This window comes from Scyliorhinus canicula, chromosome 22, assembly GCF_902713615.1.
Source record: "Scyliorhinus canicula chromosome 22, sScyCan1.1, whole genome shotgun sequence".
Classification (NCBI taxonomy): domain Eukaryota; kingdom Metazoa; phylum Chordata; class Chondrichthyes; order Carcharhiniformes; family Scyliorhinidae; genus Scyliorhinus; species Scyliorhinus canicula.
The window spans coordinates 6,159,623-6,174,506 of record NC_052167.1 but is presented as its reverse complement, the minus strand read 5'-3'; the positions used below and the strand labels follow the sequence as shown (position 1 = coordinate 6,174,506).

Genomic DNA, 14,884 nt, shown 5'->3' with positions numbered 1-14,884 from the left:
AAGTATTATGTGGCTTAGCAACAAATTCAGATTAAATAGTGCGCTTCTCATGAATGGAACGCACTAAAGTTATTCAACAGACTTTCCAAAGCCCAGTATACATTTTCTCAATTTTAGGATCACTCCAGTATTACTATGTTAAAGTATTATGCTGCAGAATGTCTAAATAAAGCTTTTTACTTGAAACGACCAAGAAATACTACTTTAAAGCTGAAAGAAAGACCGTACATTTGAAAGGGTCAAAAATTCCCTGGAGTCTGTTTACCTTGGAAAGGAGTTTGGTAAGGTCTTCAAACAGATTACAACAGTAGAAATCACAATCAAAGTTGATGTACAGTTCTGTGGCAAAGCTTGGGATTCTCCACAGTTGAACTAATGCCTCCAAAGCCACCTCTTTCATTTCATATGGCATTTTTGGATTCTCCGAGGTGACCAAATCCATTAGCTTTTTCAAATACATCTGGAGAAGGGGGAAACACAAATTTTCCATGTATAATGCCTGTCAAAATTTCCTAAACCACACTGAACTCATATCAGTATATGGATGGTTTCAATCAGCAAGACACCGTTCCAAGTAGTTCTATAATATATTCTTGCAACTATACAAGTGAAAAAGGGCAGCAGAAAATTTTTCCGACTGCAAAATACCCCAATTTTAAAATTTATTTTGGAATAGCTTGCCCAGAATTGCAATTATTTCTGAATTAAACATTAAAAATAAAAAAATGAAGCATTTCCATGGAAGTCAAAACCTTTTAAACAAATCAGTATTTGCTACATCACTTACAAACACACCAACTGTGAGATAAATTATGATTCCTTGCAAAATACAGATGAAGGTAACTCAAGTTCTTTGCTGTTAATATAAATATAAAATGGCTCACTGAAAATGAGTTTAAATTCTTTCTCAAAACAAAATGCATCTTGAAGTCAGAAATACTTTCTGCCTATAGACGTCAACCTTTTAAAAAGTAGCTCTATTGACGGAAACATTCATTATATTTTTCTAACTGGTTTACCAATTGAAATCATCATCTCCATTACTGCAAAGGAACAGAGGAAAGTTATTGGGCAGGGTTTATAAAGGGTGGCTAATCCACAAGGCCCGATTTAGAACCTGGCTACAGTTGAGAATTTATGCCCATTATTGTAGAGAACTGTTTTATAACCAATTATTCAGAATTTACATCTTTTTGGATACAGTGCCTGTACAATCACCCCTTGCTCCAGTCTCATTTTCTTCTGCTAGCCATAATATAATCATGAACATGAAGATTCTGCAATTTTGTCAGAGTTTAAAATCAATAACAAAGAAACGTGAGAGAATTTCTGAACTTAGAACAGCACTTTAGATCTCCACAGCAAGATTAAACTAGGATTAGGATGATCATCATGGTCAGTTGCTTTGAAGGCTAATAAATGTGCACGTGAAGCAGGTTCTACCTACAGAGGCCATTCTGTTTAAATTCAATTCCACCCACCTCAAGTTGAAACTTAAGATGCTCCCTCATACTTTCAAATAAAAGGAAGCACAGCCGGAGAGATGTGGCATACAAATTAAGGCGTTCCACAATTAATAGCTGAAAAATAAACAAAACCGAGTTGGTGAATATCCCCAGATACAAAGTCACAAGTCCAAAAGAATCAGACGAAACAACAGATTCTTACCTGAAATAGGTGCCGACACAGTTCATCTTTAATTAGACCAAGCAAAGATGTATAGTTAGCAATGTGCGCCGATTCCAATGCGATAGTAAGCAACTGCAAACCCATGTGAATCATTACATCAGAGTTGTGGCGGTCATGTGGATTGGTGAGGGATATAAGGAACCGGAATAGTTCCCGTATACAAGGCAAGCCATATGGAACCAGAGCTGCACCTGAAAGAGATACACGCAAATATTTGTATGAATTACACAGAACAACAGCACAGAAAAAGTTGTTTGGCCAACCTGGTCTGTGTTAGTGTTGACATTCCACTAGTCTCCTTCCCGTCTATCTACCGTATATACTCAAGTAGTTGTTCGATCTCGTGTTACAATCGGCCCCCGACCTTTGGACAAAAAATCCTCAACTTTTCATAGACCTCAACTCATTATTCATTAAAACTGTATTTCTGAATGCCTACTGAGGGCAAACCCTTATACAAACGGTGGGAGAGCCTCCAACGTGACACTTTCCAACAGGGCCCGTCTCTTCCCCGACCCGCAACAGCACTGAAACCACAAGCTGGTTTGGGGTTGGGGGGGGGGGTCCATAATCAAAACAGGCGAGGCAGAAAATTAACAAGCAGATGGTGCAAACGCTTCTTCCTGCATTACATAATGGATTATTTTGAGAACCACGTTAGGGTAATTAAGGACGACAAAAAACAATTAAGCGATTTTGCAGTCACAAGAAGAGGAGATTATTGCTAAGGTGACAGAGATACAGACACAACTAAAGGAGATACGAGCCAAAAAATCAGCAGTTGGTGCATGATGAGGAAAGTTAGAATATGGAACGAGAGAGAGAATGAGTGAAAACGTTTAATGAGTATATGTGGTACATTATTTTAGGCTCCCCGTTCTAGTCCCATTTCTCTCGTTTGGTTAGTTTTTGAAAGTAAAGTCAAATTCCCTACGATGGAGTGCTTCACATTCTAACCACTCTGGAAAAAGACATTTCTCCCGGGTTCCGTTTGAATTTATTTATACCAATCTTGAATTCATGGCCGCTAATTTTGTACTCTCCCACGAATCGAAACATTTTATCCACATCTAGCCTGTCCAACCCTTTCATAATTCATAAAGTCCTCTATTAAGTTGCTTCTAAGTCTTCCCTTTGAAAAAAAGACACCAGCCTGTTCAATCTTGCCCCATAGATATAACTGCTCAGTTCTTTGTCCATTATTGGACATTTTTTTTTGCACTTTCTCCAGTGCTCCAATGTCCTTTTCTAGTATGGAGACCAGAAATGTGCACAGTACCTAATGTGGCCTAACCAAGGTCATCCACAAGCTTCATCTAACTACATTGGAATTCCACGGGCAGCATTTTCCGCGCAACTCACCAGGTGTTTTATGGCAGAGCAGACTGCCTAACATTGGCCATTGTGAACTGGGTTTCCCATTGAATGCAGCTATCGCCGCCAGGAAACCCGCAGTGGGGGTGCGCAGTCTGCGGGACGTGAAGATCCCACCAGCATGAATCGGACTCAAATTCCCAGCCAAGAACTTTAGAAACAAAACTGAGCTTTATTAGCATTTTATTGCTTTGCTGATTTGTGATGCTGCTTTAAATGATTTGTTCACCTGAATCTCTAGATTCCTTTTTTAAAATTGCAATTTTTATTTCCTACTCTCCAAGGTGTAAGTGACGGTTCTGATTTTCCAACCAAAGTACATCGTTCTCTTTCTCTCTTCATGTAGTGCCTCACATGGGTTGGCTTTCCACACATCTCTATGCCACATCATCACAATGGGGCAAGTAGAAGAAGCAGGCCCTTAGACCTACCTCACCTGGGACTTTACCTCTGCCACTAGTGTTGGAGGCTCCAGGCTCAACCCAACCAGCCCCTTCCAAAATGTATCATCTCACATTTATCAACTGCAAAGTTAATTTGCCACTTAACTGTGCCTGTATCCAAGTTTTCAAATGCTGTCTTGTATTATGCCACATTCTTCCTCCGTGTTAGCTATACCTCCTACTTTGGTATCATCTGAGAATTTAAATATTGAGTTACTTATTCTTAATCACGATGTAAATGATGAATACGTGGTCCCAGTACCGAGAGGCTGACTGCATTCCTCCCACCTTAATAACTATCTTTTATCCCTATTCTTTGCTTTCGGTTTTTTAGCCAATTTGCTTTCCATTCAGTTACTTGCCCCAACTGCACATGCTCTAATCGTTATCGTGAGTTGACTATGTTCTAGCTTAACAAATATTTGACATCTACCACAGCATTCTTGTCTATTTTCTCAGTCACCTCTTAAAAGAATTCGAAGTGCAATATGAGTCAAGTCTTTTGGAATCCATGCTGACTTTTTTCTTATATTTTCTATCTCCAGATGATTTTCTCTCATTTTTTTTCAGTACAGATATCAGTACATGGACAGGAAAGAGGGGTTGAGGCCACAATCAGATCAGCCATTATCTTATCGGATGGCGGTGCAGGCTCAGGGAGATGAAAGGTCTGCTCCTGTTCCTAATTTTTATGTTACCATGCCTTTCCCACCACAGGAATTAAGCTGACTGGTCTATAGTTTCCAGGTTTTGCTCAGTCCCTGCGTTATGTATAAGAACATGAACATTCTGTTATTCCTCTGGTACGACCTCCTCTTCTTCAGAACTTTTATAAATAAACCAGTGCCACTGCCATGTCATGAATAACTTCACTGAATAAGCAAGGGAGCGTTTTAAACTCCTAATTTTGCAAGTTTAGTCAATTATTTTCTTTGTTTCTCTTCCACCTATATCAATCTATTTCAACCTCCTCTGTAAGTTGCTCGATAATCTGAGTTTAACTGAAGCATAGTGGCTCAATGTGACAGAAATAGTTCCATTCAAGTTTTTAAACTTAATCATACTGCAGAGAGAGCTGACAAAGAGAAAGAAACCTCGAAGGAGAATCCTTACTGGGCTGTTCGGGAAGGGGGCTGTTAGAGGGAGGAGTCGAGAGGAAATCCAGGACAAAAAAAAAACATGATGTGGAGATGCCGGCATTGGACTGGGGTAAGCACAGTAAGAAGTCCAACAGGTTTGTTTCAAACACTAGCTTTCGGAGCACTACTCCTTCCTCACCTGAGGAAGGAGCAGTGCTCCGAAAGCTAAAAGAAAAATAGGTTGAGAAGAGTGCGTGTGCCCTTGCAAGAGGAGAACATTTCACCCTCAAAGCCAAGAGAAATATCTTTGAGAAAAACAAATTAAGTGATAGTGAACATAATGTTAAATAAAGCATTTCACAAATTAACATAGTGCGGACCCTATTCTCATTTTGTCTTTAAGTTAGAGCATTAAACTTCTTAATAGTAGGCTAAATACTTTCACACAATAATATTTTCAGTTCCCATTTTACGGCTTACAACTTTTACGTTAAACATCAAAGGATTTGGGTATCAGCTGTAACAGTTGCGTTAGTCATATTTAAAATTTTGTTCAACTTATTATAAACAGCAATGGTGTGTGTCTCAAGTTCTGAAAACGATTTTTAAAAACTGAATCGGAATGCAAATCAACCAGGCCAATTAGCATTTATGACACACTAACACCCTGCAAAAAATTGTGAAACGCAAATTTCATTTAGGATTAAAATTAGTAGCAACCATTCGGTCACCACTTTCCACATTGTACAGGACATATGAGTATGCATACAAACCTTCCTTCTGTGTTGACTGTGTAAACCTAACCCCATGAGGGTTAACATAGTCCATATCGTGTATTTCATGGATTGAAGCAGTATCAGACATTTCTGTGAGGGAGTCCCGGTCTTCTAATACTTCTGGAATAGACTCCACTGATGTTGATTGCGCCTTCTCTTCCTTTGGCAAAAAGCCTTCCACTCTTCCACCCTTCTAGGAAAGTAGCAAGCTTCAAGTTAATTCACCTGTATGGTACAGCTATCTTTTACATTCTTTCTTATGACAGATTTGTGAACAAGGTCCAAACTTTTGATGCGGTCAAGGGCTAACACGGAAAGAGGAAGTCCCCTGTTCATGTGCAGCCTATTTTCTCAACTATAATTAACTTAATTCGTTTAGCCACTATTGGTCTACCAGATCTTTGCTGGGAAGTCTAAAATCAGGTCAGAGTTAAGAATAAATTGTGGAAAAAAAATGGTTGATACGACCATAAACTTTACAACCAGAAGACACATGCTTAGCCTCAGAGGAGGAGTAAAGAGGTGGGTCAGATTAACAACTTTAAAGAGTGCCGACTGTACAGAGAACAGGCTACTCAAAGAGACAGTCAAGGAGGGTAGGATTGGTAAATTGCAGATAATTGTGCCAAATAAAAACTAATCAAGTTAACAAAAATAAAATGACCATAGTGTGGTATTTTTGAAAGAACTGGTTCTGTTGTTTCTAACAACAGATCGATAATATAATGTAGTATCACAGGTAACCAACCATCTTATTGGGGGAACACAGAATGCACGTGGCAATTTCAAAATGTTAGTCAATTTGGGACAATGTAATAATGGTGTCCTGGCTATAACGTACCAAACGTATGTCTTGTTAGCCTTGGCTGGTAGGATTCTAATCTCAGACAAATGGCTTCAACTTGCAGCCCCACTCCAGAGACTAATCTAGGTTGGCACTCTGGTACATTTTTCAAGAACTGCTGCACTATTGGATGTGCCATCTTCAGGATGAGGCTTTAAACAAAACCCATTTTGCTTGTTTAGATCGATGTGCAAGATCTCATTGCATCACTCCAGAGAGAACAGGGACATTCTCTCATGCCGTGGCCACCATGTATCTGTCAACCGTTATTCCCCAGAACATATGATCTGGTCACGTCTCTCATTACTATTCCCAAGACCATGCTGTAGGGAAATTAGCTGACATGTTTGCCAACATTTCAAAAGCAATTTGTAGCCCATGATATTGTGTAAAGCTCCATATAATTGCAAGCGCTTCCTCTCAAATTGTTACATGAACATATATATGTGAAACATCAATTTGAAAACGTGTTGCTTCAAATGTTATGGTACTGTTCTTATACTCAAAGTAAATTGATTTTTCTCTGCTAGTATTTGCAACATACTAAACTGCTAAAAATAAACACCAAAAATTTAAAGGTAGCAAACGAAAAGGGTGGAAATAATTAATAAAGGAAAAGCCCACTTGCCAAACAACCAAACAATCAGCACTCGTTTCTCCAGTAAAAGTTGGGTTCCCTTTACAGTCGGTATTCTCGTGAATTCAATCCTGACGAGTGCAAGGTGAAAAGCTTCGACAGCATGTCTTTTTTTTCCAGCAATATTCAAATAATTAATTATTAACAACCTCCAACAATGGTAGCATTTACCTGAGACTCGTGCTGGACCTGTGATTCTAAGAATTTCTCTTCAGTGGGTTCACTGGAAGGGGTGTTTGCTGGAGTGATGCCTGTAGAATTGACCTGGTCAAGATCAGTAAGGTCATCTTTTGATGTTGTCTTTGAAGAAAGTTCCATGCCACTGTCTGTGGTAGGGCTCGAGACAGTGGACGGAATTTCTGTAATAGTGGTTGAACTCGAAGCTGCACTGTTTGAAGATACAACTGAATGTTCCAGAAAGGGTGCTTCACCTATTAAAGCAACCAGTATATCTTACATATAGATCTAGAAGTCACAAATTTAAAATTCTTAATTATTCATTCATTTGTTTAACTCATATTTGATGACATCATTGCAATATTGACCAAATTATGGACAATGGATCATTCCCAGGAACATGGAAACAGGCCCATTCCATTCATCGCATAATCACAGAAAATACAGGGCAGAAGAGGTCCTTCGGCCCATCAAGTCTACACCAATCCATGAAAAATACCTGACTGACATAGAACATAGTGCAGAAGGAGGCCATTCGGCCCATCGAGTCTACACCAACCCACTTCCACCCTATCCCCGTAACCCAATAACCACTCCTGACCTTTTTGCACACTAAGGGGCAATTTATCATTGCCAATCCACCTAACCTGCACATCTTTGGACTGTGGGAGGAAACCGGAGCACCCGGAGGAAACCCACGGGGAGAACGTGCAGACTCCGCACAGACAGTGAGCCAGCCGGGAATCGAACCTGGGACCCTGGCGCTGTGAAGCCACAGTGCTACCCACTTGCGTTACCGTGCTGCCCATTGTCTTGAATGTTATAACGTGCCAAGTGCTCACCCAGGTACTTTTTAATGGTTGAGGCAACCCGCCTCTACCACCCTGCCAGGCAGTGCATTCCAGAGTACATCCTCAGGGCAAAAAGGGTTTCCCCACATTTCCCCCCAAAACCTACTGCCCCTTGAACTTGTGTCCCCTCGCAACTTACCCTTAAACTAAGGGAAATAGCAGCTCCCTATCCACCCAGTCCACGCCCCTCAGTCTTGTACACCTTGATCAAGTCGCCCTGCAGTCTTTTCTGCTCCAACGAAAACAGCCCAAGCTTATCCAACCTCTCTTCATAATTTAAATGTTCCATCCCAGGCAACATCCTGGTGAATCGCCTCCGCACCCCCTCCAGTGAAATCACAACTTTCCTATAATGTGGCGGCCAGAATTGGACACAGTACTCCAGCTGTGGCCTCACCAAAGTTTTATATAACGCCATCATCACCTCCCTGCTTTTGTAATCTATGCCTCGATTGATAAAAGCGAGTGTCCCATAAGCCATTATCACCACCCTATTAACCTGCCCTACTGCCTTCAGAGATATATGGACAAACATGCCACGGTCTCTTTGTTCCTCGAAACTTTCCAGTGTCATGTCATTCATTGAATACTTCCACATCAAATTTCTCCTTCTAAAGTGGATCACTTCACACTTTTCAGGGTTAAATTCCATCTGCCACTTATCTGCCCATTTGACCATCCCGTCTATATCTTCCTGTTACCCAAGACAACCTCACTGTTAGCCACCCGGCCAATCTTTGTGTCATCCGCAAACTTACTGATCCTACCCCACATATAGCCAGCTATGTCATTTGTATAAATGACAAATAATAGGGGACCCAGCACAGATCCTTGTGGTACATCACTGGCTTCCAGTCAAAATAGCCATCTGTCATCACCCTCTGTAGATCATGGCTGAGCATTTGAGTTATTTGTTCTATTGATCATTAGTTCTACTTGTGTTTTTAATTTATTATTCCCTGTTTTTGTCATGTATTTAGAACAGCATTGTCCTTCAGTGTTGCTGCTATTTTGCTGGAAGATTTAGATCCACAGTATAGGAAATGTGTAAAGTAACGTAATACAGATTAAAAATTTACAAGTGCCCTCCCACCCTCCCATTTCCAAGGCACCCAGAACAGACTAAAGAATGTGGACATTTATTGTTCAAAGAATCCAGGTGTCATTATCCATCAACTAGATTTCACATAAAACTGAAAATGCCAGTAAAAATATTTCAAAAACAAAAACTAGGAGATTTCATCTTTTCTTCTATTTTTTCCATTATTTTTGTTTAATTAGGCATCACTGAATACATAAGAGAGCACTCGCCAGAAAAATGATTACTTATTGAAATTGTATGGGAGAAACTCAATCTTCACTAAAGTCCCACTAACCCAGTGATGGCTTAATTTCACCTCTCTGTAGATTTCCTTCTCGAGAACAAATGCAAAAATGCTAAACCATACCTGGTTGATTGTTTAAGAGCGGAGGTACAGAACCCATTGAACTGTGCAAAATCTGGCCTGGCACTGACTGTTGCTCTGATGCAAGGGGAAGTTTGTTTGCGTGACGAGATGGCCGTGGAGATTTCTTCTGCTTTTTCCACTTTGACGAGTCACTCATTCCTCCTGCTCGCATTTTAAGCTGAAAGTTGAATTATAACGTGTTATGATACTGGTGCTCTTAAAAATACTAAGATGCAGATACTGAAAAAGATTTTTCTCTCCGTGCGTGTGTTTCTCCTTCAGTTTTTCAACTGCATTGGGTGACGCTCCATGCACGAAACTCAGAATCAAATTGATAAGATTGTTTTCTCAGTGAATGAACACGGCCAGCAACGTACATAATTGTTTATAATTTTTGAAAATGCCAATAAAAATATTTCTTAAAAAACAAATAAATATGTTTTCTTGTCCACTCATTTTAGAAGCACCAAAAACAATGTGAACTGAAATTCCTATTTTAAAACTGTTATTAAAAATAAAAATAAAAACGTGTACAGAATTTATCAGAGACCAGAAGGTTATAGAATCATAGAATTTACAGTGCAGAAAGAGGCCATTTGGCCCATCGAGTCTGCACCGGCACTTGGAAAGAATTCGGCCCATTTAAGTCCACACCTCCACCCCCATCCCTGTAACACCACCTAAACTTTTTTGGTCACTAAGGGCAATTGATCATGGCCAATCCACCTAACCTGCACATCTTTGGACTGTGGGAGGAAACCGGAGCACCCGGAGGAAACCCACGCAGACACAGGGAGAACGTGCAGACTCCGCACAGACAGTGACCCAAGCCGGGAATCGAACCTGGGACCCTGGAGCTGTGAACCAACCCGATATAATCAGATAATAATCAGATAAAGGTGCTGAGACATGACCAAGTGTAGTTATCGGTCGGTTTGCAATTATGAACTGAACTTGAACATCAGATTTTAATCTTGAAATAACATTTATTTCAAAATGTGTAATTAATACTTCTCAAATTGAGGAAATATATTACTTATCCAGTAGGGTCTTGTTCAGTCTGTGAATTTCATGTATTCCAGGCACAACCTAGGATTCTCAGCCTAGGTTGAATGGTCCTGGATATGCTGAACTTGGATGGGGAAAAAATGCTGTTGGCCACAACAGAATCATTCCATGGAAGCCCTTCTACAAATTACATGTTGAAAGAAATGAGAGGCCATGGCTGAGGAAATTTGAGGCTAATTGGCTCCCAAGTAGGGAGCAGCACGGTGGGGCAGTGGTTAGCACTGCCGACTCACAGCAGCGAGGACCCGGGTTCGATCCCGGCCCAGGGTCACTGCCCGTGTGGAGTTTGCACATTCTCCCAGTAACTGTGTGGGTCCCGCCCCCACAACCCACAGATGTGCAGGGGAAGTGGGTTGGCCTTAATTGGGAAAATAAATGAATTGGGTACTTTAAATTTAATAAATAAATAAATGACTCCCAAGTGAGCTCAGCTTGTTCCAAGAGTCGAAACACAGATTTATGAAAATGAGGCTTTAAAAATAAGCATCGAGTGTGCCATGTCAATAGCCATTTGAATAATTAACATTGTACATAAAGCAATTTGTGGTGATAGCTTTAGTATTTAGATAAATGCAAGTAAAACTTGCAGAAGCTGGAAAACTGAAATATCAGAAAGTGCTGGTCTATCAGCAACTGAAAAGAGACCAGCAACATCTACGGCTCAGATCCTTTCGTTCTGATGCAGTGACGACACCCGAAACATTAAAGCAACTTTCCTCTCTTCAGGCACTGACATCTTGTGGCTTTCGGTATTTTTATTCTGATTTATTGTGTTTATTAGCATTAACTTTTATTTACGTTCCAAGAGATTGAACAAAACTGCATACAGTCAATCATATTTTTTAGTACCTCACAGCAGTGAGGTACTAAATGGTTTGATACAGGTTTAGAAATTAAAACAATAGAGTGTGCCAGTATCTGAAGGATATGGTCAATACGCTTTATTGTTCCCAGATTGCTGTACCAATGCAATTTTCAAAAATGTGTTTACTAAGAGAACACCTTCAGTTTCAGTACATGTTACTCTTTGTTACCTTTTGCAGTGATTTTAATCGTTGTCTTGCTTTAAGCATTCCCATCAGGATGCAGCAATTACACTGACCCTGCACTAGTTTCAACTTTAGCTGCCTTCTTACTAAACTGTAGACCAATCTTAAATTGCTTCTTTTTTTAAATTGGCTGATGATATTTGGGCATCGCTGGTAATTTTATCCTTTATTACCCATCCATTATGGCATTTCCCTTATTGCAATAGAGTGGTGAGTTGCCTTCTTGAACCACTGCAGTCCATATGGTATAAGTGCAACCACGCTGCAGTACAATTTTGACACCATGCCTACACTATAATTAAAAATTGAAAAAAAGTGTACAGGATTTATCGGAGAAAGATAAAACAGCAATATACATCTGAGACATGATGATTTGTGACTTAGAAGTGGTGCAGGTGTTGGTGCTCATATCAATATCGCCCTTTTTCATCTACGTGGTAAAGGTCACAGGTTTGGAAGATGCTGTTGAAGGACCTTTGGCAAGTTGCTGGGATGCATTTTGTAGATGATACACACTGCTGCCACAATGTGCAGGTGGTGGAGGAAATGAAAGTTTTATGGGGGTTCAACCAAACTGCTTAATCTTGGATGCTGTTGAGCTTGAGTGCTGTTGGGAGTTGCACTTCCCCAGGCAAAGGAGTATTCCACCGCACTCCTAACTTGTGCCTTGTGGATGGTGGAACGGCTTTGGGAAATCAGAAGATGAGTTACCAGCCAGAGAGCACCCAACTGCTGGCCTGGTTTAATACAGCTATTCTGCAGAGACTCTAAACCAAGTCAACGTAGGTATTCTTGTGCAAGAGATTAATGCAGCTTAATTAAAGTAGTCACTATCTTTGAAGAGGATTAAGAAAGTCTTCATAGGATAAAACAGGATGAAATAGTCTCAAAATTTCAACAGTGTTTTAAAATTCATTTTTTACAGGATGTGGGGCAGCATTTGTTGCCCAGCCTTAATTGCCCTCGAGAAGAAGGTGGTGAGCTGTCTTCTTCAACCGCTGCAGTCCAAAGAGGGAGTTACAGGATTTGGGTCCAGCGACAGTGAAGGAACGGCAATATATTTCCAAGTCAGGATGATGAGTGACTTTGGGGGGAACCTCCAGGTAGTGGTGTTCCCATGTATCTGCTACCCTAGTTCTTCTAGATAGTAGTGGTCTTGGCTTTGGAAGGTGTTGCCTAGGGAGCCTTGGTGAGTTCCTGCCGTACATCTTATAGATGGTACACACTGCTACTAATGTGATTCCATGGTGGAGTGAATGCTTGTGGAAGGGGTGCCAATCAAGCGGGCTGCTTTGTCCTGGATGGTATTGAGCTTTGAGTATTGTTGGAGCTGCAATCATCCAGGCAAATTGGGAGTATTCCATCACACTCCTGACATGTGCCTTGTAGATGGTGGACAGGCTTTGGGGAGTCAGGAGGCGAGTTACTCGCCACAGGATCCCTAGCCTCTGACATACTCTTGTAGCCACAGTATTTGTAATAAAATTTTAAAAGAATTCCCCCCAAAAGCAAAATAGATTTTCTCAAGTCAAATTCACAAGACTTCTATCTCTCAGGCCATCAGAACCTCACTGCCTGTTAACAATCTCCCCAGCACATTTTAGTTCAGATTCTCACTTTCTAGAAATTATTTCTTGCTCAAGTTAATACAGTATACAGCTGTAAATCTGTACTTTTAAAATCTGAGCATTGTTGATAAAACTACAATCTTTCATCACCTCTTCACCCAACACTAACGATGTTAAAGCCTTGAACCAGCTCAGAAGATCTGGTGGTCTTCCATAGACTGACACATTTTGCACTGGTATAACATCCTTACCTGCACTCGTTTGTTTTTCCACATGATAGTGTAAGCCTCGGAGGAAAGAATTGCAGTTGCCAGTAAATAAAAGTATACAAGTTGCAAAATGACTTGTGATAAAGGGGTAAAAAAAAATAACATTCCTCTGTTAACTCTACACTAAATAGATGTTCAGTCATTTAATTAATTAAAATTTGAATGTTTGCGGAAATAAACATGTTCATTAAAATACACATTGTGTATGAATTCAAGACAGGTATTCATGCCTTAGGCTATCCATTTTAGCCCAGCTCCACTCGAAGAGAAGCTCCAAAGCACGAACACCACATCATGCAATACTTGCTGCAAACCATGCACCATATTTAAAGGTTTTATAGTGAGAACTCTATAGACCATGTTAAAGTGCTATCTTTTGAATTACTTGGAATTATCATTTACCTTCACTTCAAACAAGACAAGCCAATTACCGAAGCCTTACCTGGAAGCTCTATATATACATATAAAATATATATAATTATAGTAGTTGCGCTTGTTTACAAATACCAGCAGTGCATTTCTTATTCAACTAAAGGCCAATTTGGGTCCAACAGCTCTGTATTCTGACCTTCGCAGAGGGAGGTTAGAATATTACTTCAGCTGACATGCTATCGTACACATGCTCCAAAACCATTTAATCGTTTTCAGCATGCTCACCCATCAATTTTAAATGTGTATTTTTTATTTATATAGAGGAGAAGGTGTTACAATGATCTCTGGGCAAGGTATTTTGTGCCACACTTTTATCAGAAATATGTGAATTTGTCAATGATACAAATTCTGTACCAATACCAGTGGAAGTATAATTTGTATTTCTATGGTGTTCTTCACATTAATAAAGTCTTAGCGCTTATAGGCATTATAAAAGATAGACACCATGTAGGGAGACAGAACCAAGAACTGAAAAACGGGATTGGTTGAAGAAACAGGGTTTTTGCAGGTTTGTGGTAAGATAGGGGACACAGGCATAGCAGCTGAAAGAATAGTCTTAAGACGGAGCTGGAAGCAAAGAGGAATGATTATGCACTCTAGGATGTACAGACGTAGAAGAGCATGCAGAATTGACAATATGATGTAATGAATGGACATTGAAAGCAAAAGCATAATTCTGAAAATAAATCTGACAGTGGAAGGGAAACCAGTAGAGCTTGGGAGTAATGACAGTGCAGACTACGAAGCTCGACACCATCCAGGACAAAGTAGCTCGCCTTCATTGGCACCCTATCCACCACCTTAAACATTTGCTCCCTCCACCATCACGACACAATGGGTGCAATGTGTATCATCTACAAGATACAGTGCAGCTATTCACCAAAGCTTCTTCAGCAGCATAACTGAAACACCAAGACCTCTACAACCCCAAGGAACAATGACAGCAGGCACATAGGAACACCACCAGCAAGTTCTTCTTCAAGTCACATTGTCCTGAAATCGCCATTCATTCACTGTCACAGGGTCAAAATCCTGGAACTCCCTATTCATCAGCAGCGTGGGTGTACCCATACCACACCAACTGCAGTGGATCATGAATGTGGCTCAACACCACCTTCTCAAGGACACTTACGAGTTGGAGCAATAAATACTGGATTTGCCAGAACACCTGCATCCCTTA

General features: G+C 40.4%; 1 protein-coding gene across 9 annotated transcripts in view; it reads right to left on the bottom strand.

Moving 5' to 3' along the window:
- The window catches only part of gbf1 (golgi brefeldin A resistant guanine nucleotide exchange factor 1), a 237,543-nt gene that overhangs the window by 71,344 nt on the left and 151,315 nt on the right, over positions 1-14,884 (bottom strand). For 4 of the 9 annotated variants that reach the window (XM_038782817.1, XM_038782820.1, XM_038782822.1 and 1 more), the window contains 7 exons: positions 13,255-13,290; positions 9,319-9,496; positions 7,014-7,273; positions 5,359-5,554; positions 1,669-1,880; positions 1,482-1,580; positions 266-460 (listed from right to left, as the gene is read on the bottom strand). In XM_038782817.1, coding sequence (XP_038638745.1) covers positions 266-460; positions 1,482-1,580; positions 1,669-1,880; positions 5,359-5,554; positions 7,014-7,273; positions 9,319-9,496; positions 13,255-13,290 — 1,176 coding nt within the window. The remainder of the gene's footprint in view (positions 1-265; positions 461-1,481; positions 1,581-1,668; positions 1,881-5,358; positions 5,555-7,013; positions 7,274-9,318; positions 9,497-13,254; positions 13,291-14,884) is intronic. The other 5 variants (XM_038782821.1, XM_038782824.1, XM_038782826.1 and 2 more) reach the window with 2 other exon arrangements.